Below are 27,655 nucleotides of genomic sequence, written 5' to 3' on the forward strand. Positions count from 1 at the left end.
TGGGGAGCTGCTGTTGGGAAAATTCATGTGCTGGCTGTAGACCTTGTTTAGAGTAGATAATCAAATCTGTTTCAAGAATGAGCAAAAGTCAACCTGTTAAATTTGAAACATAATCAAAACTGGGAATATATTTGGCCAGCTTGCAAGATGGTCTCATTCACAATTTTATGAATCTGAGGAGCAGAAGTCTTGTGGGACTGCTCTGTAGTGGTGGCACTGAGCATATACGGCACCTGGGCATGGTGGCAATCTGTGTTGGAGTTTAAATTAAAGCTCATACAGTCCAAGCTCTTGGCTCCACATTTTATCCCCTTGAATAAGCTGCCAATGTAACCATTTTCTTTTCCAAGTTTTCTTTAACAGATACCAATAAAAATAGAGGGATGGAAGGCAATAGACAAGCACAAATAGTTAGAGAAGGGGGGAGAAACATCTTTTTAGTTGGGTTTTTTTGTTTGGTTTTTTTTTGTTGTTCTTTGTTTGTTTGTTTCTTTGCTTTTTTAACTAAGGTAAGAAGTTGGTCATACAAGAGAAAAACCACAAGTCTTCTCAGTAGTAATCTGTCCCTCTGAACACAGAGCTGGGCTCACTACTGATGATATAGCATGCTGCCTGCCTTTTAATCTTCTAGAGTGGATTGGTAAACAATGCTTCATGGTGCATTCCCTAATGAAGCAGTCAAGAAAGCTGCTCAGTCAGTGGAAGAGGGATTTTGAGAAGGGGAGAGGAATCCAGCATACTCACTTATCAAATAGCACGCAGGGGCTCTTCCCTGGCATTGATACTACTTAAAGCATTCCTTGTAAATTAAATCTCACTAAAGGAAGGAGGAATTCTCATTCAAAAGCTTTGGGGATCCTGGAAATTATGTCCTTTAGGGACCTGGGAAAATCAGACACATTTTAGGTGGTGTGTGCATCCCAGAGCCCAGGGGAGTAATGGTTTTTCTGGATTGTTGGTACAGGTCACCTGGACACAGCACCCTATTGCAGTGGGCATGGCAACTACAGCATCGAGGTCTGTGGCTGCATTTGTGAGCCTGGATGGAAAGGTCCCAACTGCTCAGAACCCGACTGCCCACACCACTGCTTCAACCAGGGTGTCTGCATCCAGGGCAAATGCATCTGCAATGAAGGCTTCACAGGCGAGGACTGCAGCCAGGCTGCCTGTCCCTCTGACTGTAACGACCAAGGCAAGTGCATGGAGGGGGTTTGTGTGTGCTTTGAGGGGTACACAGGCACAGACTGCAGTGAAGAGCTCTGCTCCCAGGGGTGCAGCATGCATGGGAGGTGCATGAACGGGCATTGTGTGTGCCATGAGGGCTTCACTGGCGTGGACTGCAGTGAGCCCCTCTGCCCCAACAACTGCCACAACCGCGGGCGTTGTGTGGACAATGAGTGTGTCTGCGATGAGGGCTACACCGGCGAGGACTGCAGTGAGCTCATCTGCCCCAATGACTGCTTCGACCGTGGGCGCTGCATCAATGGGACTTGCTTCTGTGAGGAGGGCTTCACGGGGGAGGACTGCGGGGACCTGACCTGCCCCAACAACTGCAACGGCAATGGACGCTGTGAGAATGGGCTGTGTGTCTGCTACGAGGGCTTTGTGGGTGATGACTGCAGTGAGAAAAGGTGCCCAAAGGATTGCCACAGCCACGGGCGCTGTGTGAATGGGCACTGCATCTGCCAAGAGGGATATCTGGGTGAGGACTGTGGGAAGCTGCAGTGCCCCAATGACTGTCATAACCGCGGGCGCTGCATCAACGGGCAGTGCATGTGCCATGAGGGATTTATTGGGGAGGACTGTGGGGAGCTGCAGTGCCCCAGTGACTGCAACAACCGTGGACACTGCGTCAACGGGCAATGTGTGTGCCATGAGGGATTCACCAGGGATGACTGTGGGGAGCTGCGGTGCCCCAGCGATTGCAACAACCACGGCCTCTGTGTCAATGGGCAGTGTGTGTGTAACGAGGACTACACAGGGGAGGACTGTGGGGAGCTGCGGTGCCCTGAAGACTGCCACAGCCGTGGGCACTGTGTGGAAGGGCGCTGTGAGTGTGACAATGGCTTCACAGGAGAGGACTGTGGTGAGCTGTCCTGCCCCAATGAGTGCCACCAGCGTGGGCGCTGCGTCAATGGGCGCTGCGTGTGCCACGAAGGCTTCATGGGGGAGGACTGCCGGGAACAGTCCTGCCCCAATGACTGCAACAATTTTGGCCGCTGCATCGATGGACAGTGTGTCTGTGAGGATGGGTACATGGGGGATGACTGCTCTGATGGTAGGTTGCAATGTCCTTTTTGTATCCCTTCCCCCTGGATAATTCCCTGTGTCCATCCAGCAGCCACAGAGACTTTGTAAACAAGTTCTATACAGCTGAACCCTGTTGCCACTCTTCTTTACCATAGGCCAGACATCTGAATCAGAGAATTACCACCACCGGTAGAGAGCTCTTGGCCTCCTTTATTTTTCAGGGCTCTATAGAGCAACAGTTGTTGGTGAATTTTGGTGGTCAGCAAGTTGACAGGCTGACCATGGTGTTGCAGTCCATTTGTTATCTCTAAGTTTTCTCCCATGACGATGTCACTGAATCTGCAGCTAGCACTGACTGGGATTTGTCATTATGACCATTCACTTTCTCACAGTACCTCTTGATGCTAAAAACCAAACAAAACCCCACAACCTGAAAGAAATTTCCCTAGCTAGGGAGAAGAGGGAGATGTATCTCCCTTTGAGAGTAAGACTATGAAGTAAGAGTCTTCTTACTGGGTATTTAGCAGAATTAGTCAAAAGAACATGAGCTGAAGTTTGACTAAGGAATAAGGCTTTGCAAGAATGAGTTCATGTAGCTCCTGAATGTCAGTGAATAAGGAGTCTGGGTATCAAACGTTTCTTACAGCTGGGGCCTGGTTCCCAGTCTCATGCTAGATAAGTAAGAAAGGGGTTTGCATTTACAGTGCCATCACTGTTGTAGGAGCTTAAAAAGAAACAGACAGCACTGTGCATACACACTGACAGACCCCCAAGGGCTCAGTACCTTTGCTTTGAAGGTGTATCTCTGAGCTGGAGCCCAGTTGGAGGCAGAAGTATAGAGGGCAAGGCACATGAAGAAAATAATGTTGTCCTAGCTGAGTGATCTGTATGTGACAGCTGTCAAATTGGAATTGCCAGGTGTTGCAAATATTACAGCAGAGGCTTTCAGGATAATTAGAGGGGCCTTGGCTGTCCCTTAATAAGCCAAATAAATTTTTCTAACTAAAAAAAAAAATTATTTATATGCATATGTGTATGTATGTGTGTGCATTGTTAGAGTAAAATTATGGAATCAGCTAGAATGGAAGCTTAACTCTAAAGCCACATGCTTAGTTCCCTTTACTACTGATTCTATGGAAATTGATTGAAAAATTTGGCTGCCAGACAATGACAGGCATTACACTATAAAGAAGGTAGTTTTCTTTTGTAGATCCCAGAGGAGAAATTTTGGAACTAAGATCTTTGTAGAGTAATCAAAAGAGTACTTTGGGGTTGAAAACATTATAAAACACAATGAATACCCTTGAAAACAAATTCCCATTTTTCATCTCCTCCTTCTGGAAGACTTCCAAGCCACATTTTGTGCTCCTGTGTGTGCAAAGGTGGAGTAATCTAATGGAAGTATTTATAAAAATAATCATGTTTTATTTTCCTTCGGAAAACTTTTGCAGTTCTGTGTATTCAAACCACACACAGTACTTCTAACTATAAAATCATGTGTTGCTGGCAGTTGAATTAAACGTCTGAATCCCTAGGGACACACTAGCTATGAGAGGAGGAGGTGGAACACAGCTATAGGTTGTGTGCAAGTGTATGTGTAGAAATTGACCCATAATTTTCGGAAATGTCTGTAGTCTTCATCAGCTGAACATTCCTTTCTTTACACGGCTAAGTTGTGTGACGTGGCTTCCCCATTCCCTGTTTGTTAAATGTTTCCTGGGAAAATGTGAAACTGGATAAATCATTATTTTTTGAGTCTTAAAAACGTCTTCTAAGTTTACATGGGGTTTTTTTGTTTGTTTTTTGTTTTTTTTTCTTTTTAGTGTCTCCTCCAACTGAACTGACTGTGACTAATGTAACAGATAAAACTGTCAATCTGGAGTGGAAGCATGAGAACCTTGTCAATGGTTACCTTGTCACCTATGTCCCTACCAGCAGTGGTGGCTTAGATATGCAGTTTACAGTACCAGGAAACCAGACAGCTGCCACTATTCATGAACTGGAGCCAGGTGTAGAATACTTTATCCGTGTCTTTGCACTCCTTAAAAACAAGAAGAGTATTCCTGTCAGTGCCAGGGTAGCAACGTGTGAGTTAAATATTCCTTGTATTCATTCTTTCATCTATTCTGCAGTATGTATTTATATGCATCCCTTTTTTAGGGTATTCTATCTTTTGTAATTCCTATTTGCACTCAATCTTCTGTTCTGGACAAAGACAGCCTTCTTCACTTTCATTTTTTATTCTTTTCCAATATAAATGTTTGTGTTAAAAGCACACTTCTTCCTCTACAGTGCCTCCCCATGAACATCATGGGGTCTTTGTAAATTAAAATAATAAGGTATACTTTTAAAAGTTGGTATGCTTTCTGAAAAAATGCAAAAATGTAGCAGCATAGAAAATATGAAAGCACTTGGATTCAAATTGTTTTGACTAAAGTGGAAGTTACATTTGTTTTGCATCTTCAGTGTGTTTTACAACTTACTTCTGTCTGTTCATTTGTTGCTCATCTTTCTTTTTTTATTGTGCACACCACTGTTATATCTAAAGATCCTGAAGTCAAAAGATGCTCATTTTTAGAGACCTGGGGCCTGCTTCATCTTACCTAACTTCAAAGGTTAACACTAGGCATATTTCAAAAGGGACAAAAAAAGATTCCTAGGGCAAATTTTGTTTTACTCTGAAGTGAAATCTAAAACAGGTCAGAGAAATGTCTTTCCAAAGGCAGAATATCTGCATGTGTAGAGGATTTAAATATCTCAGATGCAGCTACCTACATGGCAGTTATTTATAGTGATGGAAATATGTATGTCCCACCCTGAGTTTCCTATTTATGGGAACATGTTGCTCATGTGATGACATCCTTTTTCTCTGTCACAGATCTGCCTGCTCCACAAGGTCTAAAATTCAAATCTGTTAGAGAAACGTCTGTCCAGGTGGAGTGGGATCCTCTGAACTTTTCATTTGATGGCTGGGAACTGGTCTTCCGTAATATGGTAAAGAAGCAGCTTTGGATTCATAGAGGCAAAAAATCCAGATCTTTCACTTATATTTAATAGTTATACTGAGTGTTCCATTTGTTACAGAAAAAGGATGATAATGGAGATATAACCAGCAGCTTGAAAAGGCCAGAGACATCTTACATGCAGCCAGGTCTGGCACCAGGGCAACAGTATAATGTATCCCTTCACATTGTGAAGAACAATACCAGAGGACCAGGACTCTCCAGAGTGATAACAACCAGTAAGCACAACCTGTATTTGGGGTAGTGCCAACAAAAGAGATGCTGTTTGGTGTAGCCCAGGGAGTTTTTAAACAAAGGGAAAGCCAAGCCCTACACTTGAATGTACAGGGAGGGGAAAAGGAAGTAGTGGAGCTGCTAATGAAGAATGCATGAGGACAAATTAATTCCTTTCCAGATTATCTGTTTAAGGAGGAAAGGAAAGGTATGTTTAGCTAGAAGGTAGCAAGCAGTATACCTTTCTATTCTTTTTCAAAATGTGCATCATCAGGAACTAGAATTTCTTTCATCCTGGTGATATTTACGTGAAGAAAGTATCTAAAGGAGGGTTTCTATTGTGCAGATGGAGAATCTCTCAGGGTTCTTGCTTGTCCTTCCTTTGGCAGCATCTGATGTTAATGAATTTTTGATGAGTTTACTTCTGAGGAACTGACTTCATTTGACACTTTCTTCTTCCACTATAGAAACTAAGGGAAAAACGTAAATGAAGATAAATCTCCCATAGTAAAAGCCACTTTTTTTGTTGTTTGTGGGGTTTTTTTTGTGGTTTTGTTTGTTTGTTTGTTTTTCTGGGTTAGGAATTAAAAGCACAAGAGTGTGTATGATTTTTCTGGCAAGATTTTTTTTAAAAAAACTCACCTTTTTTCCTCTTTGTAACAGAACTTGATGCCCCTAGCCAGATCGAGGCAAAAGATATCACAGACACCACAGCTCTTATCACATGGTCCAAACCCCTGGCTGAAATTGAAAGCATAGAGCTCATTTATGGCCCCAAGGATATTCCAGGGGACAGAACAACCATTGACCTCTCTGAAGATGAAAACCAATATTCTGTTGGAAACCTGAGGCCACACACAGAGTATGAAGTGACACTCATCTCTCGACGAGGGGACATGCAAAGCGATCCCATGAAGGAAGTCTTTGTCACAGGTAAGAGGACTGAATACCAATCCAAACTTCTGGGAAGGTAATGCAGTCATCATCAATGTCTCCATGCTATTTGGATCATGTTGCTCGAGTTGATAGTTACTGCATCAACACAGAATCAACACTTTTATAGAGGAACAGGAGAATAGAGAATGTTTTTCTAGGCCTTATATGCCTCACTGTCTCAAAAAATTATTTAGACCCTGTGAGAAGTATCTAAATGTATTTTGAATACATTCAAAACATGAGACCTATGCTATTAAGTCACAGAGAAGGCTATCATACCCTAAATTTAGGGTATTCTCAACAGACATTAAATCTTTAAGGAAGAAATTCCTCTGAAATACTTGTTTGTTTGCTGAGCTAAATATCTCCCATAGTTCCTATTCTATCTAGGACTTTAAATATCTTTGTTTAAAAGCAAACCAGACTAGCAGAGAACTTCGGGTTTTTCATCCTTCATCCAGTGTCTTCTGTGATGTTTTTAGAGATTTACTTTGCTCCTTAGTGATCCTGGGAATGTTTTATAAAAGGGTGGGTGAATGCTTTATAAAAGGCTGGATGGGGTGCTCTAGCATGTTATCAAGGTTTGACAGAGCAAATGGTACACAGAGAATTACCTCCCCTTTAATTACAAAACATGATTTTTCATTCAGAGCAGGACTTAAGTCTACTACAGATGTAAACAGTGAAATCCCATTGAATTTCCACATAATGTTCACCTTTTGCTTTCAGCCATGAAGACAAAATGTAAACTGAACACAAATTCTAGAGCTGATGAATTCTTTTTTCTCGGCAACTTCTTTCATTTTGAAAGCTGAGGCACTTTTAAAGGAAAAAAATAATATTTTCATCCAAATATGATTTTCCACAAACTTAGTTTGTAAAATAAAATAAAATAAATTATTAAATTTAAAATTTTATTTTTTTTTCCACAGGAAATTAAATTTAAAGCTTTTCCACTGTTTTTTTTCCCCTCCAAACTAGTGAACTCTCATGCTAGAAGGAATGTCCCTGATGTAGTTAAGAACACAGTGGTATCATGTGAGAGGAAACTTAACTTGGGCTTTATGGATCATTTCACCACTAAACAGTATTTTCATAAGAGAATTAGTCCTATTTATTTATTGCTTGATCAATTACAGACTTGGATGCTCCACGAAACCTGAAGCGGGTGTCACAAACAGACAATAGTATTACTCTGGAGTGGAAGAACAGCCATGCAAATGTTGATAACTATCGAATTAAGTTTGCTCCCATCTCTGGTGGAGACCATGCAGAGATCACAGTACCAAAGGGCAACCAAGCAACTACCAGAACGACACTCACAGGTAGGGGTAGAGAGGAATTGTCATTAATGTTGTGCCACTGAAGTCACACTGGGGCATAGTACTGGTATGGAAAAATGTCCTTTTGGTCACTTTATATAAAGGACACATTTTGAGTACAGGTAGTCAAATTAAAACACATGTGATATGTATTTACATGCTTGCAGATGGATAACTGTAGTGACATGAGGCAACCAGGTGCCAATAATTGCCAGGTAGTGGGCTTGACCTCGTGTGAAGCCCACCTGTGCCTAATTAGGGCAGGCCCCTACTGCGCATGAGCAGGATTAGGGGGCCAATAAGAGGCTCACACCTGGCATAGCCAGGGAGTGGTTGGCCACCTTTGGAGCAGTAGCACCGATCCAGGCTGGTCAGAGCACCACTCATGAGATTCTACTGGGACACCTGGTTGGACCTTGGAGCACCGCATCCATAGAAGAGGTTTGTCTTGCAACAGATAACCAACCAGATGTGTGGTAGCCATTTTACTTTCATGTTCATCTATGAATCCTTCTAGTCAGTTCCCTGAATTCTAGGTCACTATATGCCTTTGTGGAGATGGCTTCACATCCTCAGGGCATAATTCTTTTGCATGTGCTAGGGATGGTGTTTACCATTTGGCAGTCTGCAACTTTTCTGTCTACCTGCAAGTGGCCTTACCAGACTGTAAGGCTAGATAAAGGTACTTTTGTACTTTTTCCATGTCATGTGGATGTCCATCTCCTTTTCTTCAGCAAAAGTACTACAGACTCTTAAAGTAGAAGCCTCCTCCAACTATGCATTTGCACAGGGTCCAAAATGCAGTCTCAGTCAGTTATAATCTTTAGCCTTTGGCATGTACATTGAAGAAGATTTATTAACATCAGGTCAGCTGGAGGTTCAGCTGAAACCTTGATTCTCAGCGTAAACAGGACGCGCGTATCTTACCTTGCATACATTCAGGCTTCATTATTTAATTAAATGCCTGTAGGCATATTCCATGGACAGGAACTCAAGCTTCTATACCTTATCTCTTAGGTCTGAGGCCTGGAACTGAATATGGCATTGGAGTGACAGCAGTGAGACAAGACAGGGAAAGCGCTCCTGCTACCATTAATGCTGGCACTGGTGAGTAGCTTGATCTTCCTTTGTGCTCTGGAGGAAGCAGGAAGTCAGGTGGAGCCACTCTGATGGTTCTTTCCTTTCCAAGTAATGCTGTAAGAAATATTCAATGGCCAAAAAACTGATCAAAGAGCACAGCCTCAGTAGTTGCACTTGTTCTGATCCCTTTCAAATCCAAGCTTTTTTTCACAATCCCCAATTCCCAGGTAAATCGTCCAAAAGCTCAAATTCTGCCTCTCAGCCGTGCACTGACTGCTGAAATGAGTGTAAGTGGGGAAATTTGCTCTAGTGTGGTTTGTCTGTAAAAGAGAATTTCATTTTCCTATATCTATATCAAACAACAGGCACTCAAAACCTCCAGAAGATGCCAAGCTGTTGCTAGGCACCCAGTATATATGTTACTCTGCCTATAGATGCCTGGAAAACTGTCCCAGGGCTGTTCAGAGACAGCTCAACTTTACTTTTTTAACCTTCAGACCTTGATAACCCCAAGGACTTGGAAGTCAGTGACCCCACTGAAACCACCTTATCCCTTCGCTGGAGAAGACCAGTGGCCAAGTTTGATCGTTATCGCCTCATTTATGTTGGCCCCTCTGGAAGAAAGAATGAAGTGGAGATCCCTGTGGACAGCACCTCTTTTATCCTGCAAGGGTTGGAGGCAGGGACAGAATACACCATCAGTCTGATGTCAGAGAAAGGCAGACACAAAAGCAAACCCACAACTATCAAAGGTTCAACTGGTGAGTAACAGCTATTGAGGAGTGCCATACACCAGGTACAAATTCATCTGATTTTATAAGCCATGGCTGTGGAATTAGAAACCTCGAGTGCCTGCAGGGCAGAGGTAGCTCTAGCTAACATGATAGACTTAGCTGAGGTATTTCCCAGTTGTGTATTTCCCTACTGTGTTTAGCTCCATGTTCTCCATAATTCCTTGCTTATCATTTGAGAAAACTCAAAAAGAACACAGCTATTTGTCCTGCAGGAAATGAAGACATCATGCTTCGTTTTAAATGAGGTTGGTATTTTGTGCACCATGTATTGTAATTTGTTTTGTTTTCTACGGCCAAAACCTAAGAGGGAGAGCAACAAGAACGTAATTAACATTACTTGTTCCTGCCTAATGAAATTCTCTCTGCCTCCACCCATCATGCTTCAGCAGGGTCAACAGGGCTGTGATGTTGCCCTTTTTCAGTTTTGTCATCCTAAAGGCAGAAAGACTTTAACAAATCTGGTTACAGTCACCAAGTCCATTGGATAATGTGACTGTTACATTTGGCTACAAAGAAAGGATACATATTTTATGTGTGTGTATATATATATATATATATATATATGTATAAAAATTCATTCATCTGGTCAGTGTATTTGGTTTAAATCTTTCCTCAGAGCAGCCAGTAAACAGTTCTCTGCAGTAGGCTCCTTAAAAGAATCAGCAGTAGTAGCTGACATAACCTGTCTCTGTGACCTTCCTCCTGAGTAGGAACAGACAAATCTAAATGCGTAAGCACAGGGAGACAAAAACACTCTAAGCCTGGGGGCTATAAGAAGACAGGTCTCTTCTTCAGTTTACTTTTTCATCTGCTCTCAAGTCAGCCTCTTTATCCATGCTCCTAGTCCTTGAGAGGTCCTGAAGTCCTCAGGCTAAACCAAGCAAACTTGTTGTTTTGCCCTATCTTGCAGAGCTTGGGGAGACCTCATGCCCATTGCACTGCTGGACAGAGTACTTGGAGCAAGCAGGACAAGAGGAATAACTGAAGGGAAAAATGCTAGTAGCACAGTTAGGACTGGACTATCTCTTCTTGATGGGTGAAGGAGAAAGCTGGGCTGTTTAGAGGGCCATGTACCATTCCTGCCGAATAAGGCAGCCAGGGACCACGGAAGGGCTGAGAGTTTTTCTTTCCAGAGTTTCATTTTCTTCTCCAATCTACCAGTTTTTCATCTTATATTCTTCCCAGCCTCCTGATGGTTCAGTCAGGCTTCTCTGCCTGCAGATATTCAGTTTTCCACATGAAATTTTTGTTTGTTTGCGTCACAGTGAATTTTATATCACTGAGGGTGAAGCTTCTTCCAGCACCAGAACTGAAGATCTGTTGGTGCCCCCTCTCGCCTCTCACATTTCTCCTGTCAACTTTATATATATATCAACTCTCCACACACAGAAAGCCAAAACATTCAAAGCTCATGAACCTCTAGCAAAGGACATGTACCAAAATATTCCATATTATAGCTTGGAAGCTTTCTACTGCTTCTGCTTCTTCATATGGATGAAGTGCAGCTCAAGTGACAGAGGTTTTTTTTAAGGGGTATCCCATGATTGTGCATTCAAGAGATGGTGAAAAGGATAAGGTGAACCATTTGATAAACATGGGTTTTGTTTTAGTGGGAAGACTGAGTATTTCACACAATTATTTGCTTGTTTGTTTCTTTGTATCTCTATGTAGTCTAACCCCTAATGCAAGCAAAGTCTCCTGAGCCAGAGAAGCTTTCTGGCTCTGGAAGCTTTCTTGCTCCAGTGGGCTAAGGGATGCATGGGGATGCACTGAGGGGCCTTGTAGTCTTGAGGGTAACAGATCACTGCTTTAGTGGCTCACAGTATGTGAATGGAGGAGTCTACAGTAGTTTTGCGGTGGAGCAGAAGGAAGCGTCTTTGGCAGCCAGGCCCCCTGCAGAAAACTCCCTGCTCAGAGAATCCCTAGGTGATGTGACTGATGGCCTCCAAACGAACACTTCCTATAAAATCAAGGTGTATGGATTGGCCGGAGAACAGCACTCTTCTCCTTATCGGAGGTGTGGCTACAACAGGTACCTCCTTTCTGTTATTAACAAAGGTACCACAAATCAAGTACTGCTTAGTTTTTAGGGGTCTCACCCAGCATCTCACTGATGTTATGGTGTAGGACTACTTCATAAATCAAAGAAAATTAGACATTTTATTTGTTGGAGGAACATCTTAGACAGCATGTTTTGAGAATGTTACACCAGGTTAACAGCTAATCTGTAGGGTGAGCATGCAACCCAGCTCTGAGGAAGCTGAGAAGTCCAACTGCAGGTTTGTTTTTCTTGCTCTGGTTCTGGAACCCTGCCTGCATGACACAATGTGGGTCCTGGGGGAGGATGGCTGGTAATGCATCAGGCATGAGAGGCCTATGGAGAAAAATGAATGGACATTAGAGAAACCAAGTGCTAACCTCAGATTCCACTGCTGAAGTACACAGATTGTGCAGCAACTGCTGATGAATTGGTGATGTGATACTGTTTTGTCTCTGGAAGTGAGGTGCACACAGGAGCGTGGCTTGGAGAAGCAACTTTTCCATTCTGCTGAATATTTTTAAGAAGATTTATACTGTTTACCAAAGGCCCTTGTCTGATTTGTGTCAGTCCCTCTTCCTTTGCTGGCTTCTACTAATCTTTGATTGCACCAACCATTTTTAATACAAACTCAAACATCAAGAAGAGTGATTAGGTGAGGTAGTTCAGTAAGAAACTACAATGCTGACCACTGAGAAAACGCATTTGCCAATAAAACAGCTGATTCTTTTGCTAAGAGTACATGGAAACTGACTTCAGTATGAGGATTTTATGTGGTAGCTACTATTGTATTTCTGGCTTGCAATATACTGCAATGATTTCTTTATGAAATTCAGAGGTGCACAGGCCCTGTGAGCCCAGTTTAATCAGCTGGTTGAGAGAGGGGAAAGCCATTTAGCCAAAGGGGTCTGAAAACAACACCAATACCTTTGTAGGCCCTTGTGTCTTACAGAGTGCTTGAGCTGACTAGAGACTCCGTGGTAAAATTGTCTGATAGCCCCTCTTGGAAAATAATATAAAATTCAAGACACAGAAGCAAGAAGTAATACAGAATACTGTTTGCTCCATCCCAAATAACAGGAAATGTCCTGGCAGGACATTAACATTCTTTTTAGTAAAACTGCCAGTGAAGCATTACAGTGGAATTCCTCAAAAGGACAGCAGCAGCCCTATAGATGTATTTAGGACATATTCAGCCTGAAGAGTTTACTAAGAGGATGAGATTGAGAAGTATTTCATTCTGACAAAGTGCGTATGTTTGTTGTTCTTGCAGTTTCCTTTCTACATAGCTTCTGGCTCTTTGGCATCTACTATTCATACATCTTGCCACCATGAATCATTCTATTTGTCATCCACCCACCTAGGGCTTCTAGAGCTCCCTTTCTCTTTTCCCCATCTATTTACCTCGTTGCTAAGTCAACTGTTTGGACTCTATTGGTAGTGTTATCCTATAGTTTGAGTCTTTTCCATGTTTTCTATTTTCTGTTATAGCATTCTAACTGCTAAACAATGAACACTCATGGTGGTATCAGAGTATTTTCCTTGTATTCATATTATTTTCATTTTTATATCTTTTGTATGCTCATACAGAAAGCCAAATATTCCTCCATTACACATAGACTTAATGTGGGGTATGTGTATTTATATCTATGTGTAAAGAGTAGAGCACTAGTTTTCATCCACTAAATAATTTGTGGAGTCCATGCATTAAGCCCAAGGTAATATTCAGAATTACATCTGTTAAAAAAAAAAAAAAAAGGTAATGTTACTACATGTAATTAAATATGGTCCATAAGACACCCTGTACATGGCAACTTCCCATGTCCATCACTTGTGACAAGGAAATTCTGAATCAAAATGCCAGTTGGGTAGTTTAATGATTATTTCTCTGGATGTGCAAGGTAGTGTGGCTGTGTGAGGACCATGCTATGCCTGCTGATGCTACCTGTGCTTGTGGCCTGGATTCAGTCTCTAAAAAAGAAGTACCTATCTGTTTTTTCTATTCTTAGAGTTCTTTTATTCAAAACACACAAACTGTTTTGTAGCAGATGTTAGTTGTCTTTCTGGTATATTTCAAGGTTTATTATCAGGAAATTTCAACTTATAATTTACCTCTGTTTAGCACATCTAGTCACAACACCTGAAGAATCAATGAAACATCTTTTTAATCCTACCAGCTCTGCACCTACAGAGCAAAACTATTTAACAAACCCCAACAATGATTCTCATTCTTTGCTTTTGGTGCCCACTGACCTTCCCATCTCAGAACCCACTGGTGGTCTTCTTGACCTCAGTATAGCACACATTTTCAGTAGTTTCACCCTGTCTTGGGCAGGACAGGATGAGATATTTGATCAGTTCTTTATCACTCTGTAAGACCTGTACAGTTTAAACAGAGCACAGGAAATCTTTTCTTACTGCTTTTCCACTACAGAAATGCTAGGCTCTGTGAGTGATGCCTTTCTTAGTTTTGCATTGGGGTTTTTTGTTGTTGTTGTTTGTCTGTTTTCTTCCTTTTGCCTGGGTCAAAACTCTTACTGCTATGGAATGAGAGCCTTGATTGGTGCAGCATGGAGAGTGCCCCATGCAGCTTTTATTGATGCAGCATCAATTCTCTCTTTTCATATTGCATGCAAAGAGAGACATTGATGCATCTGCTATTTACAAAGCACATGAAAATAGCAAGATGCTGTAGTTATTTTTCTGGATTGTGGTTCAGACACATGAAAGATTGCAAATAGGTCAAGTTTGCTGCATTGGCATGGAAGTGATGATGTCAGACTAGAAGAAAGATTGTAACACATTGGGAGTATGCTTTTTGGTGGAAACAGACCTATAGTCACAGGGCTCAGTTCAGTAATGATCAAAGACCTAATGCAGAAGTTCATACCTGGAGAACCTTGCTGGAGCCTAAAGTCTGTACCTGTCCTAAATTCACAACATGAGGTAAAATATTTGCATAGATACACACAGATTATTTCACAGGTACTCTAAGGCTAGAGCAATCTCACCTCTGAATGGTTTGTTCTCTCCTTTTAATTTTTTAGATAAGAAACATCATCTCTTTATATCATTTTCCATAACCTTGTTACTGTTTTCTCACATATGTTGGATGCTTTATGGGTGAGGCTTTTGGATGGCTCCAACAGTCCAAGTTGGTGCATGAGTTTGTATGCGAATCTCTTGGTCCCTAGATAGCATGATGGGGTTATGTGCATTTCAGACATGCATGAGAAACTAATGGGAATACAAGGGACTCTGCATCTTGGAGGCAAATGAAACTGAGCACTTCTCAGAGAAATCTGAATTCTTTTTAAGCTGTGATGTTTACTGAATAATTTATTACAATCAAGCTTTTATCTAGAAGATTCTATTTTACAATAATCTAGCAGACTCTACGATAACTTATTTGTTTTCAGTTTCATTTTAAGAAAATGTATGTTTTATTTGTTTCTGTAGCCAACAAAAGGCCATAATTTTTGATATAACCAGTTCCTTTCCTGTCCTGCCTTCTTTTTTTTTTTTCAGCTAAAGTGTGTTATTTTGACAAGTTTGTGAGTTTCATTTCTGTTCCTGATAAAGTAAAACAGCTCTGGATTCTTTTTTTTTTCTTCATCTTTTTCTTTTTTAATTTAACATAATTGTATTTTTTCATAAACAATTTCCTCTTTCTAACAGGATGGGAAAAGCTCATCAAAACTTATGTGTTCTTGAGCAGTAGCAATTTGCTATACACAAGTGAATCGCACTGAAGATAATTGATCATGAGTGTCCAGCTTCATGCTACCCAGGCTATGCAGCAGTAACAAAATAAGCATTCTGTTTTTACAGGGACAAAATTTATACAATTGTTGCTGACTTAATTTGAATTTACTCCACAGCCCCCTCACAATTTGGCTTACAATATGCATAAAGCTTGAAGTCTACAACTAAAAAATCAGATCTATTTCCCTCTGTCTATTGTCTCTTATGAAAACTTAGTTGTGCAAATTGGGATAATTTTTCTTACTATAATACTTCTCTGACAATATAAGTAAATATGAAAAGTGCTAGGAAATCATTGCAGCCCTCAGGCCAGTGATAAATTATTTAGCAAAATTTTCCATGTAGAAAAAACAGGTATTACTCTGTCATTTTCCCATATAACTGTTAATTTCAATGAATCATCTGTATTTGCTCTGTAACGGAAGACTTCCTATTCTAACTGAGAAAACCTAAAATTTTAGATTTAACAATTTCCAACTTTCTTGGCCACCCTTGTGATGGCTTATGAGAATGCTGAGTTCTGTGATGCAGAATTAAATTCTAGATTAATAACAGTAATTCTGAAAATCCAGGCTTAGCTCCCTCCAAGAAGGTTTTGTGGACAGAATAAGACAATAAACTGAACACATTCAGACATGGAAGAATTTTCCCTTTATTTATTGTTTTAGATTAGAAATACTTTGGAAGAATAAATAGCATCCTTCATGTGAATACAATTAAAATACTAAACATCTGAATCCTAACCTCTAGAAACTCAGTGTTGTCCTAGCCTTACAACAGGCATCATTGCAATATTCACAGTTGCTTCATAACAGCAAACGCTGAGTTGTTAATAGTGCGGTAAAGTGGCTGCAATAATACTTACATGTCTCACAGGGAGTTGTAATTAATGTTTGCAAAACACTTGCAGCTATAAGATCATCCATAAGCTGCTTTCTGTAAGCAGTCTTTTAGCACTAATGTGGTTAGTATTTATTTTGATAGTTCTTTTCCTACTGTTCTGTTTTGCCATGCCTCTGGAAAGACTTTACATGTTACCTGGGGCAGTTGAAAATTAAATGTGTGTGTGTGGGTACATCTCTCTGTCACTGACCATGAGTGACATTCATTGACATGGACCATCATTAAATAATACATTGTCACCACTAGTCTGTAATTTGAGTAACTGCTTGACTCTCTGTCCTTATTCAGAGGAGGAACCTGAGCTTGGAAAATTATCAGTATCAGAGACTGGTTGGGATGGTTTCCAGCTCACCTGGACAGCAGCCGACGGGGCCTATGAGAACTTTATCATTCAGGTGCAGGAGTCTGACAATCCTGAAGCCACCCAGAACATCACAGTCCCTGGGGGACTGCGCTTTCTCAACGTTACAGGCCTCAAGGCCAGCACACCTTATAACATAACACTTCATGGTGTCACTCAAAGCTACAGGACCAAACCCCTTTCTGTTGAAACCATGACAGGTACCTTTTCAAGTCACTCCTCCAGTCCCATGCTTCCCTTTCTGTGCAGCCAGGGCTGTGAGCCAGAGCTATTGCAGCTGTTTGGCGAAGCTTGCTCACTTGGTTGGCTTTGCATGGGGTGCACTGAACTCATTAAAGCTTGGCTGAACATCTCTGTCTTGGAAATGTCTCCTGATCAGACGTTCCAATAAGAGCCTCAGTGTCCCCATGAAGCCCTTCACCTTTAGGGATTCTTTCCCCCCCCACACACACCTTAGAATGGCTTTTTTTTGGTTCCCTTTACCCACATTTCTGCTCGTTGACACTAACAGCAAAACTCAGATGTCTTTCCCAGATTGGGAAAGCCCAGGATGTCTTGTCAAATTATAAAAATATGTTCCTTATAGCCCTGATAATCAAAGCCCAAGGGCATGTTTAGTTTTTACTTTCAGAAGCTACCTCTGAAATTACAAGCTAGCTTCTGTATGAATACAAACTTGGGGTTGTAGTTTGTGCATCTCAAGGGCAAGGACAAGACACCTCCTGTATGTTCACATCTAGAAAATAGGACAAATCAATCCCTGTCAAGGGTAGTATCATGTATTAAGCCATAAAAGATTGTTAAACAGTGTGATTGATCTGAACAAGATGTAATGCAAAAAGACCAAGTTCAGCAGATCTACCCTGGCATAAAATCAAAAGAAGGAAGGCAAGCCCCACATTAAAACTAATCAAAAGCCACAAAAATAATTTTCTGGCTGATATTGTGAAAGACAGCAGTTGTAAACAAAACCTTATCATGAGCTTGAACTGAGAGGTAAATATATATTTGTCTATCCTCTATGGTTCACTGATTCTTCCAGGTGCTATGATCATTGGTAATGAACAGGATATGAATTATTTGGCAATAAAGGGACACCAATGACTATTACAGTAATTTCTTTAGACAATGTCTGCTGCCTCTGAGCTTTCTTACAGACCTTTGCAACCTCCTGTGGTTTTGAGGTAGCCAGAGCTTGTTCATATTTGATGGCTCCAAGAAGATATTACCCAGCACAAAAGGGGGATAAAGGAACACATAAGAACTAAAAAGAATTAAAAAGCAAGATGCAGTAGAGGTTGCTTGTTTCATTAACGCTTTAAGCAGCCTGGCTTGGGTAGAAATGTGAAATGTATCTGACACAAGGCCTTTGGCTGTGTTCTGCTGCAGGCTGGAAGACCTGTGCTTTGACAGTCCTGAGTGTGAGCTGGTAGCAGATCACCGTTGAAAACAGACAAATGTGGCTAGACAAAGGAGGCTGTACAGGGACAAACAGACCTCATGGGTGTCCTGACTAAATATGCCATGTATCCTCCTTTTATTAACTTAGTGAAAACAGCAGAAGATGTCCTGCTGAGGTTTTCCCTTCACTTTTTGGGCAATGCTCAGCACCAGGCTTTTCAAAATTTTCCCTTCTGGAGACTTCTGAATGTCAGAATTTTCTGAGCCTTCCTGCAACACACCAGGGATGTCTACAGAGAGGAAGAAACCCCAAGGCATCTATTGCTGTTTTGCATTTTGGCTCCAGCTCCAAAATGACACGCCAGCTTTCATTGGATTAAGCTGAAAGGGAAAGTAGAAGAGAAAAAACCCACAACTTTTTCCTTTGGATAAAGCAATAGCTCTGATTTTAGTTTCTCCTAAAACTGTAAGCTGACGTTTCCAAATGCCATGGGGGTTTTTAGAAAAGTTCTTTTGCATCTGCTTTTGTGTTTAGACCTCAAAGACCCATGGCTGTTCCTGGAAGTAAACAGAAATAACCATAGTTTTTTTTAAATTGTATTTTTTTTATTATTATTTAACATTTTGAGATGCTTTGCTTTCCTTTCTTCCCCTTACTACCTGTCTGCTTGTAGGAAGCTTTTACTTAAACCCTGTTCTCCAAGGGCAGCTTGGAGTGCTGTCAGCATGAGTAGAGAGAAGCACAGTATTTCTGAGCAGGAGGAGGTACAGGGATGTCCCCTTCTGACCAATGTTGTTTCCCTCCTCAGGAGTGCACCCAGAAGTTGTTGAGCTAACCGTTTCTGACATTACTCCTGAAAGCTTCAACCTTTCATGGGCAACCACCAATGAGGACTTCGACGTCTTTACTATTGAAATTATTGATTCTAACAGGTTGCTGGAGCCCATGGAGTTCAACATCTCCAGCAATTCAAGAACTGCTCATATCTCAGGGCTTTCCCCCAGCACTGATTTTATTGTCTACCTCTATGGGATCTCTCAAGGTTTCCGCACACAGGCAATAAGTGCTGCAGCTACAACAGGTATCTAAAATCTACCTCACTGCTAACTTTCCTTTCTTCTAACTCTTCCTTACAGGTTGTGCCCCTTTCCTTGCCCTCAGTCTACCCATTATCAAATCCTCTGCCTCATTGCTTGACACCTTCTAAGGAAGACCTGCCGGAGACATTTTGAACTGTTAATCCATCATCCCATCCAGCAAAGTCAGTCAATCACATTGTGATGTAATCTCATTCACACAATAAGTTTGCTCTTGTTCAAACTGTAAGGCTGGGGCAACCTCTGTCGCAGATGAGAAGCCAAAATAAATTTTCCAAGAACAAAACTGGGAGATGATGAACTATTTTAGCCTTACAACATGTGTTTGCACCTGTCACACTGCAGAGAGGCAGAGAGACACTATAAGCTGATTCCTAGAGACAGTTTTTATTTGGAGTCTCTAAATAGACTTTGGGCACATTTCAGTCTGTGGCAGCAGACTTCTAGAAGGCAGATGAATTACTTGAATTCAGCTTCAGAATTCAGTTTATTTTGACTGAGAGATTGAAATAGTCTATTTGGTTTCATGTTGATGAATTAGTTTTTGGTTAGTGGCACATAGCACATCTCTAGTTGACAGTTTTCCCAGAAAAGACAAGGAAGTCAAATGTTCAATGTGCTCTGGGCAATTACAGGATGTAAGTGGAAGGAGAGGACTAGACCAGGGAAGAAGAATGTGCATTCTCACAGTAGGCAGATAATGCTCAGGTTATGAGCATTTTATATGTCTACCAGATTTTGCCCACTGACATGATCTTAGAAAAAGTTGTCATAGTAATTTATTACAACAATGGATTAATGAGATCAGTGACATTAAACAGAATATCAAATTTCAGTGATCAGATAATACAGAGATGCAGTTTCTAGTTTCAGCAGATTGTGAAAATCCTTGCTGAATTATGGGTAACATCAGCTGGGTGACTGCAGGGGTGGTAGTATGAAAAACACTGAGAAACACAAGGCTAGATAACCTTTGTGGTTTGTGTGAATTCAAACTTTTTTATTAGTTTATTTTGTTGCTTTGAGATTTAATAATTTCGATCCATTTCCATTTGTTTTTCTTCCCTTAGTAGAGGAACCTCTCCTTAGCAAATTTATTTTATCAAATGCTACTTCAGACAGCGTGTCACTCACATGGGAAGCACAGGACAATGTCTTTGATCATTTTATTCTAGAAGTCAGAAACTCTGACTTCCCTTTGGACTCCCTGGTGCATGCTGTGCCGGGGGCTTCCCGGCGCTATGTAGTCACCAGCCTGAAAGGTGCCACTAATTACAATGTCCAGCTCCATGGTGTAATTGATGGGCAAAGTGGTCATACCTTGACAGCACTGGCAACCACAGGTATTTCATGGTTTCACCTCCCAGGTTTGCTTTTTTCTCTCTTTTCTTTTGATGTCTACGAAGCTGCTCTAAAACATGGCTCCAACTCTTCATCGATCTTTTTGTAAATTAATAGGATGCTTGTTAGCAGGGTAGGCTTTAAAAATCTGAGCTTGAGAGTGCTTGGAAAAAGAGAGATCAATGGAAAAGGCTGAAAAAGTGCCCCAGAATTAAGGGAGCCAGTAGTAAACCATAATTGGTTTCTTTATATATACACTTATCTGCAAGTTCTGTGTATATATAATTCACTTGCTCCATATGGTTGATATTTTTCACAGAGTATCTTTGCACTTGATCTGGAATAAAGTTCTTCTTCATCCTGTCCTCACTTGCTGTGATGTGGGTGCGAGACCTTCATGTCTTTATCAGCCTGGAGAGGCACCTGCATGCCATTTTGGTTCTTTGTTCTTAAAACCAAATGTCTTCCAAGAAATTTGCATCTCTTGTAGGAGTTTCATGCAGCATGCTAAATGACCAACCAAAACTGCATGGAGTGCTCTGGCCAGATTCTGCTGTTTTCCAGGTTCTTCTCTGCCTAGTATTTTCATATGTTCCCAGCAGAGAGCAGGGCTCATAAAGGAAGTTCTCTCTTTCACAATGGTAGGCCCATCACTCTGTCACTTGTCTTACTGTCTTTGAGTCTCTAAGACCTGCCTTGTTTCATTGGATGCCAAAGCTTTTTCTGTGGTGATGGTGATTCCAGGATGGCAGGAGATCAATGAGTCAATGAGATGTGCCCAAATAGATAATTTCAACTACTTTTGCATGTAGTGTTCTCTGGAGTCTGTGTGTCATGATGTGAATGTACCGGACTGGATGCAAGGGGCATGTGAAAGAATATGGCCATGTCAGGATACGGTTGGAAAGGACTCATTTGTTCTCTCTAATCTGCATGTGGGGCTGATGGCTCCATGCTCAGTTTCACTGCGTTCTCAACCCAAGCCTCTTTGCTTTGTGGATATTCTCTCATCTCCTCCCCTGTCTCCAGAAGAAACATGCTTACATGGTGACATCTTCACTGTCAGCCATGAAGGCATTGATGGTCACTGGTTGACAGCATGCCAGCAGCATGTGTCTTTAATTGGGGCCACTTGGATTCACCTCTTCCAAGACAGTTCCTGAGAAGAGCATGGACTATAATTTAAAAGTCTTGCAATGAGGGGTGGGAGTAAAAGTTGGAACGTCTTGCAGCAGTTCACCTTTTAGTTAAAAAAAGGATTTCATTATTTCACTTTCACATGTTCTTTTTGTCAATGGGATACAGCTTTCTTACTTTTCTCCCAGCATGCATCACTTCCGTAGTTACTTTCTGTATCTCACTGGCTGCATTTCCCAACGTGTTCTTAGTTTATATTCAATTGGCAAGAGATAAAATAGAAAATCAGGCCTGTGAGCAGGCGCAGGCTTCTCTGACCACCTGACTGCTTGGGTCATGTTTGTAGCCTCTCTGTGCTCTAATGAATTTTTAATAATTTCATGCTAAATTGAATGGCTTTAAAGCAGGGAGGGGTAAGGAGCTCTCCCTCTCCCATAGTCTGAAAGCCAAGTTTCTCCCTTGGTAGGGGAAAGATGTGATATTGAATTTTCTCTATCAGAAAAGCCAAGTTTTTGCTTCTTAAAGAAGTTCCCTGACAACTGGGCAGTCAGAAAGGAGAGCAACAGCAGAATTTGTGGTTTTGTTTTTGTTTGGGGTTTTTTGTTTGTATATATACTTGTATATATACTTCCACCAATTAGATATTCTCTGATTGTGCCTAGCCAGAGAACAAGGAACACCTTATCTGTGGAGTCCAGAGAGCTTTTGGCTTGACGTTAGTGCTGAGATAATCACTGTTAGGATTGAAGCCCCTCACAAGCTAAAAATAAAAGTATCTGCAACTCCAAAACAGAAGCTGAACTAGGATTTCAGGGTTGTCTGTTTTGGTCTTGCCTAATTCCTCCCTGAATCTTATTTTATTATCTTTGGAATTGCTGTGGGTTTATATTCCCACCAAATTTCCAGCATGGAGTTCCTGTAGTTTCTATGGATTTACCACAGAAGTCTGCAATGCTGGTGTTTCTGTAATTCAGGCCCATGTTTCATTAGGAAAATTGGGTTTATTTAAGAAAATTGAAAGAAAACAGATATTAAATGTCAACACTAAATTCAGAGGCTTCTTTCCAAAACCGTACCCAAAGAGTTCTTGCAGTGTTCCTTTTTGGTTTGTTTCATTTTCGTTTCTTCAACCACTGCAAATCAAGGCTAAAACATTTAGCCTTATCTTTAAGCACCTCTAAACCTCCACCGCTAACCCCCAGCCCCTGGAGTGATGCTGTCTCTTGACCTGTGTTCCTCTCTCCTTCAGAGGCTGAGCCACAACTGGGCACGCTCACACTCACAAACGTTACCCCTGACAGCTTCAACCTCTCATGGACCACCAGGAATGGGCCTTTTGCCAAGTTTGTCATACATGTTAGAGATTCCTACGCAGCACAGGAACCATGGGAGCTCACGGTGGCAGGAGCTGCTCGCAGCGCTCACATCTCAGGCCTGCGAGATGACGCTGCCTATGATATTAACATTAAGGGGACCACCAAGGCAGGTGTTCATACAGAGCCCCTCACTGCTTTTGTCATGACAGGTACCTGCTTAAAGGTTTGCAGTCTAAATAGACTTTTGGCTTTATAAAAAACATCTATTCCATCATGGAGACAAAGAAGGACTCTTTACAGCACTGAATATCTTGTCCAGCAACAGAGGGTTTGTTTGCAACCTTAATACAAAAATGGGTCATGTTGACATAATACCAAAATTTCTAGGATGGTCCTACTTCTCCTACTTCTACTTACTCCTACTTCTAGGAGGAGTATTAGTTTAAAGCGAGGTAAGAGCCCTCTGGAGTCTTTCTCCAATGTCTAATAATATTTTTTCACTACTGAATTTTGAGGGGAAACTTGCCTAATACTCAGCAGTTATGCATGAAGGATCTGGAGAGGACTGGATTTTTTAAGAGTACTTCCTGTCCTGAGATATGCCCTCAACACATCCCTTACGTCTAAATATTTTGGCTAGATTTTGACTCAGATCTGTTGTACACTGAATGCCTTCTAGTTGATAAAACAAATGCCACAGAGTTCACCTTCTATGTATCATGTGGCCGGCATGTGCTACTAGGGCTTCATTCCATAGACATATAGATGGCCTGCATAGGATTAACAGAAGAACTGCAGCTTTCCCTTTTCTCCTCTCTTTATTACCATGCAGTGAGAACAGCAGCTGCAGAAGGAGTGTCTCTTACATCATCTGAGTTGTTGGTTTCTACAAAAGGCAATATCCATGACCATTTTCCATAAGGCAAGTGGTTGCATTTTGCACTAGCTCTGATATACCCCCTGATGACATTCAGTCATGTGGGCACAAGTGAGCAACCCTGCGTTCAAAACCCCTGCCTTTCTATTCCACTAAAGCACAAATGCTTCCTTTTTGAAAATAAATCATGGACGTGGATATTTTAAGAGTAAGCTTCTCACAGCTAGGTAAAACACAGCAGAAGGATGCGCCAGCTGTTCGCATAAACCACTCAACACCTATCCTAGGAAAATAATTTCAGCGTTTTGGGACTTTAATTTGTTTACTCCCCCCTCCCAGAGACCAAACCAAAATATAAGACTCTGGGGTTGTGTGTTTAGAAACAAGTAAACTGCAAAAATGTCTCCAAGTTGAGGAAATTTGAGCTGAATCTCCGGTACCCAAATATATAAACATCAAAACATAAGGACTTGCAAATTACAAAAATTTAGGAGGGAATTTTTATGCCAAATTCTAACAGAACATCAATTTCAGCAATGTCAAAATATGTCAAAACCAAACCCCAAACCCTTTCCTGGGGAAAGTTTTGTATTTACATAGTTTCATGGTTTTTAAATGAGTGGAATTTGAGTGACTGGAAGACGAGATGAGTTAGCTCCTGAGCCAACAAAATGAGGCTTGTCACATAATTTAGAGAAATTCTAGTAATAATTTTCTTTCTGACTTAGAAAGTTTTGAGGAGATCCAACTTTGACAACTTTGACAACTTCGACTAGAGAAAAAAAAAAAAAAAAAAAAAAAAAAGATTTCTTGAAATTGTCAGCATAACGAAGTAGCAGCTGCCTGTGAGGCTCTTCGGGCAGCTCTTGTTCTGTTCTGCAATCTGACTTTTGCCAATGCAAACTCTGGCTTCTTACCTATGACCCACAAAAACTAGAAAGTGTTTGCACTGGCTATGGTCCTGACTGAGCAGTGTCCTACAGTCCTTTGGGCATCTCTGACTCTTCAACTATTGAAAAGAAAAGCTGGAGATATTCATGTGAAGTAGAGAGATAAAGAAGCAAAGTACAGAAATTGTGAATGCCAAAGTTAAGGCTTGTCCCTAAATCACTGATGGATTGAAGGAAATGAAAGCTTTTTATATAGCATTTCTGAAACAGTTTTGGTTGTCACTGTCTTACAGGGTGTGTGTAACAGAAGAAATATGCTTACAGTGAGGCTGGAAGGGATTTGAGTGGAGCTTGTGAGATGAGGTGCTGAGACAACAGTGATGAAAATTAAGAACTGAGCATTTATTTTCTGGAGGCTCCGTTGAAAATTTTACACTTGTGGTCCTGGCTATACACTTCTATTAAATCCATACTATGGGGGAAAATGTGATTTATGTGATTTATGTTTCATGGAATCTATGACATTTTCTAATTTGCAATGTTTTTTGCTTTTTTTTTTTTTTTTTTTTTTTTTTTTTTTTGTGTGTGTGTGTGTGTGTGTTTTTGCACCTTCCCTTCTTTTAGAGGCCATGCCCCCACTGGAAAACCTATCTGTCTCTGACATTAACCCTTATGGGTTCACAGTGTCGTGGACGGCATCGGAGAATGCCTTTGACAACTTTCTAGTAGTCGTGGTGGACTCTGGCAAACTGCTGGACCCACAGGAGTTCCTCCTTACAGGAGCCCAGCGGCAACTGAAGCTTAAAGGCCTTATTACTGGCATTGGCTATGAGGTTATGCTTTATGGGTTTGCCAAGGGGCACCAAACAAAGCCCCTAAGCACTATGGCTGTTACAGGTATTTTAATGTGGACAAATATTTCACTTCCACCCTTTCTTTCTTGCTTGTCTCCTCACATGGAAGATGTTTTCTGCAATTCATTGGCAAAGCAAACCTTGGCTTTTGCATCCCTTTCTGCATCATGGCTACACATAACTCCTCCGGATTTATGATGGGTTCACCAATGAACTTCTCTTCCTTTTCATGTGGTATTTCCTTTTTGTCTTTATGAGGGGTCTTGTAGAGGTGCATGATGTGGGTTGAGGGGTGAAAGTTTCTGGTATGGTCATGCAGGTACTTCTAACAAAAACCTTGGAAGAAAAGTTTCTGCATGTGGGAGCTCATCTTGTTAACAACTTCTGGGCACATTAGCATTCTCCAACTTGCCAAACAATAGGACCTTCAAGAAGAATAATACTGGCCTGCTTTCTTTTACTCTGTGTGTGGATTCCACCCACAGGCCATCAAGTGCTATCATTGCCACTCATAAAGTTGGCATCTTTCTCCAGAAAGCCTTACCTCATTTTTATAACCTCATCATAGCTGCTATTTTCCAGCAGCATTTGTGCTTTCTTGAAAAATCATTGCAGACTGATTCTTTAACCCCATAACCATCAAGTCTCAGTTGCATGTTGCTGACTATGCAACAGGAAAGCTGGGGGCTACCTGACAGGAGGTTCATGAAAAAATCCGTATCAGTATCTGTGGAAGAAAGAAGTGCACTGGAGGTGCTGTAAGATAGTAACTGCTCCAATAGCATTTTTCTAGGTAATGATGCTTAAACATACTAAGATATTTTGTAGATAACTGGTAACCTGCAGCTCCTGGCCTCTTGAATGGGTTGTTTCGCTAAAGACAGTAGGTCTTGCATTTGGATTTCAGTGTGCTCTTGAAGGATTATGAATTTTCATGATTCCTATTTGCTTCAGCATTTGTTTAGTGTCAAAGTGAAGGATACATTTGATCAGAAGCATCACAAGTGCCAGAAGTGCATGAAATAAAGGGGCTGCACGAAGAAAGACTCTTTCAAGTGAATTCTATGTTGTTCTCCTAACAGAGAGAAACCTGTCAATATTACAGGCATGCCTGCCATTCTGTAACCAGAGCTTGTTTCTATTGAACATTAAAGGTTTTGCCCAGGTAGCAAGGAAAAAATGCACAAAAACCTTACCATTAGCATGTGTAACTTTGCATGAAAGAGGCAAATTGTGTATGTCCATACAGTGGATTTGCTATTAAAGAGTAAAAGTTTGAATGGGCCTGCACAGACTCACACATATCTTCTTCAGTATGTGTATAATGCTAATCTATTTTTCTTTTTCTTTTTTTTTCAATAGCTGGCAGATTGTTTCCCTTTCTTTCAGCTGTGGTTGGATTCTTGAAATATGCTATAGCCAGACCTCAGGCAGGTCTCTTATGAACCAACTAAAAAAATAATTTCTTTTCCCTGCTGCTATTTTCTCCTTTTTTTAGAAGCAGAGCCCGAGGTCGACAACCTTCTGGTTTCAGATGCTACTCCTGATGGCTTCCGTCTGTCCTGGACTGCAGATGATGGGGTTTTTGACAGTTTTGTTCTAAAAATCAGGGATAGCAAAAGGAAATCTGACCCACTGGAACTAATAGTCCCAGGCCATGAGCGTACCCAGGATATAACAGGACTGAAAGAGGGCACTGAATATGAAATTGAGCTCTATGGATTTAGCAGTGGACAGCGTTCCCAACCTGTAAATGCAGTAGCAGCCACAGGTATTGTCTTTGCAGTAGGAAAAGTGTAACACATTCATGCCTGTTTTTTTCACCATGTTTCCTTTCCACAGCCAGATGAGGCTGCTGCTCCAATGTTCAAATTGTCTCCTGCATGTCCCTTATTCAAGTTATGGGTTCAGTGTGGTGTAATTATTCAAAATCAATCATCTATCATCTCATACTCCTTAGCTATTGTCTATTTAATATGGTTTAATTTAACTATGTTCACAGGCTGGAATTAGGCATCAGAGTCTAGCAATTAAAGCACTATCTTCGAGAGCCAAG

General features: G+C 41.2%; 1 protein-coding gene across 6 annotated transcripts in view; it reads left to right on the forward strand.

Moving 5' to 3' along the window:
- The window catches only part of TNC (tenascin C), a 65,963-nt gene that overhangs the window by 23,061 nt on the left and 15,247 nt on the right, over positions 1-27,655 (forward strand). For 2 of the 6 annotated variants that reach the window (XM_071766261.1, XM_071766262.1), the window contains exons 3-13: positions 965-2,278; positions 4,074-4,337; positions 5,129-5,244; positions 5,335-5,491; positions 6,150-6,419; positions 7,562-7,747; positions 8,762-8,851; positions 9,322-9,585; positions 16,613-16,885; positions 18,896-19,168; positions 27,098-27,370. In XM_071766261.1, the coding sequence (XP_071622362.1) occupies positions 965-2,278; positions 4,074-4,337; positions 5,129-5,244; positions 5,335-5,491; positions 6,150-6,419; positions 7,562-7,747; positions 8,762-8,851; positions 9,322-9,585; positions 16,613-16,885; positions 18,896-19,168; positions 27,098-27,370 (3,480 nt within the window). The remainder of the gene's footprint in view (positions 1-964; positions 2,279-4,073; positions 4,338-5,128; positions 5,245-5,334; positions 5,492-6,149; positions 6,420-7,561; positions 7,748-8,761; positions 8,852-9,321; positions 9,586-16,612; positions 16,886-18,895; positions 19,169-27,097; positions 27,371-27,655) is intronic. The other 4 variants (XM_071766267.1, XM_071766263.1, XM_071766264.1 and 1 more) reach the window with 4 other exon arrangements.

This window comes from Heliangelus exortis, chromosome 22 (assembly GCF_036169615.1).
Source record: "Heliangelus exortis chromosome 22, bHelExo1.hap1, whole genome shotgun sequence".
NCBI classification, from domain to species: Eukaryota; Metazoa; Chordata; class Aves; order Apodiformes; family Trochilidae; genus Heliangelus; species Heliangelus exortis.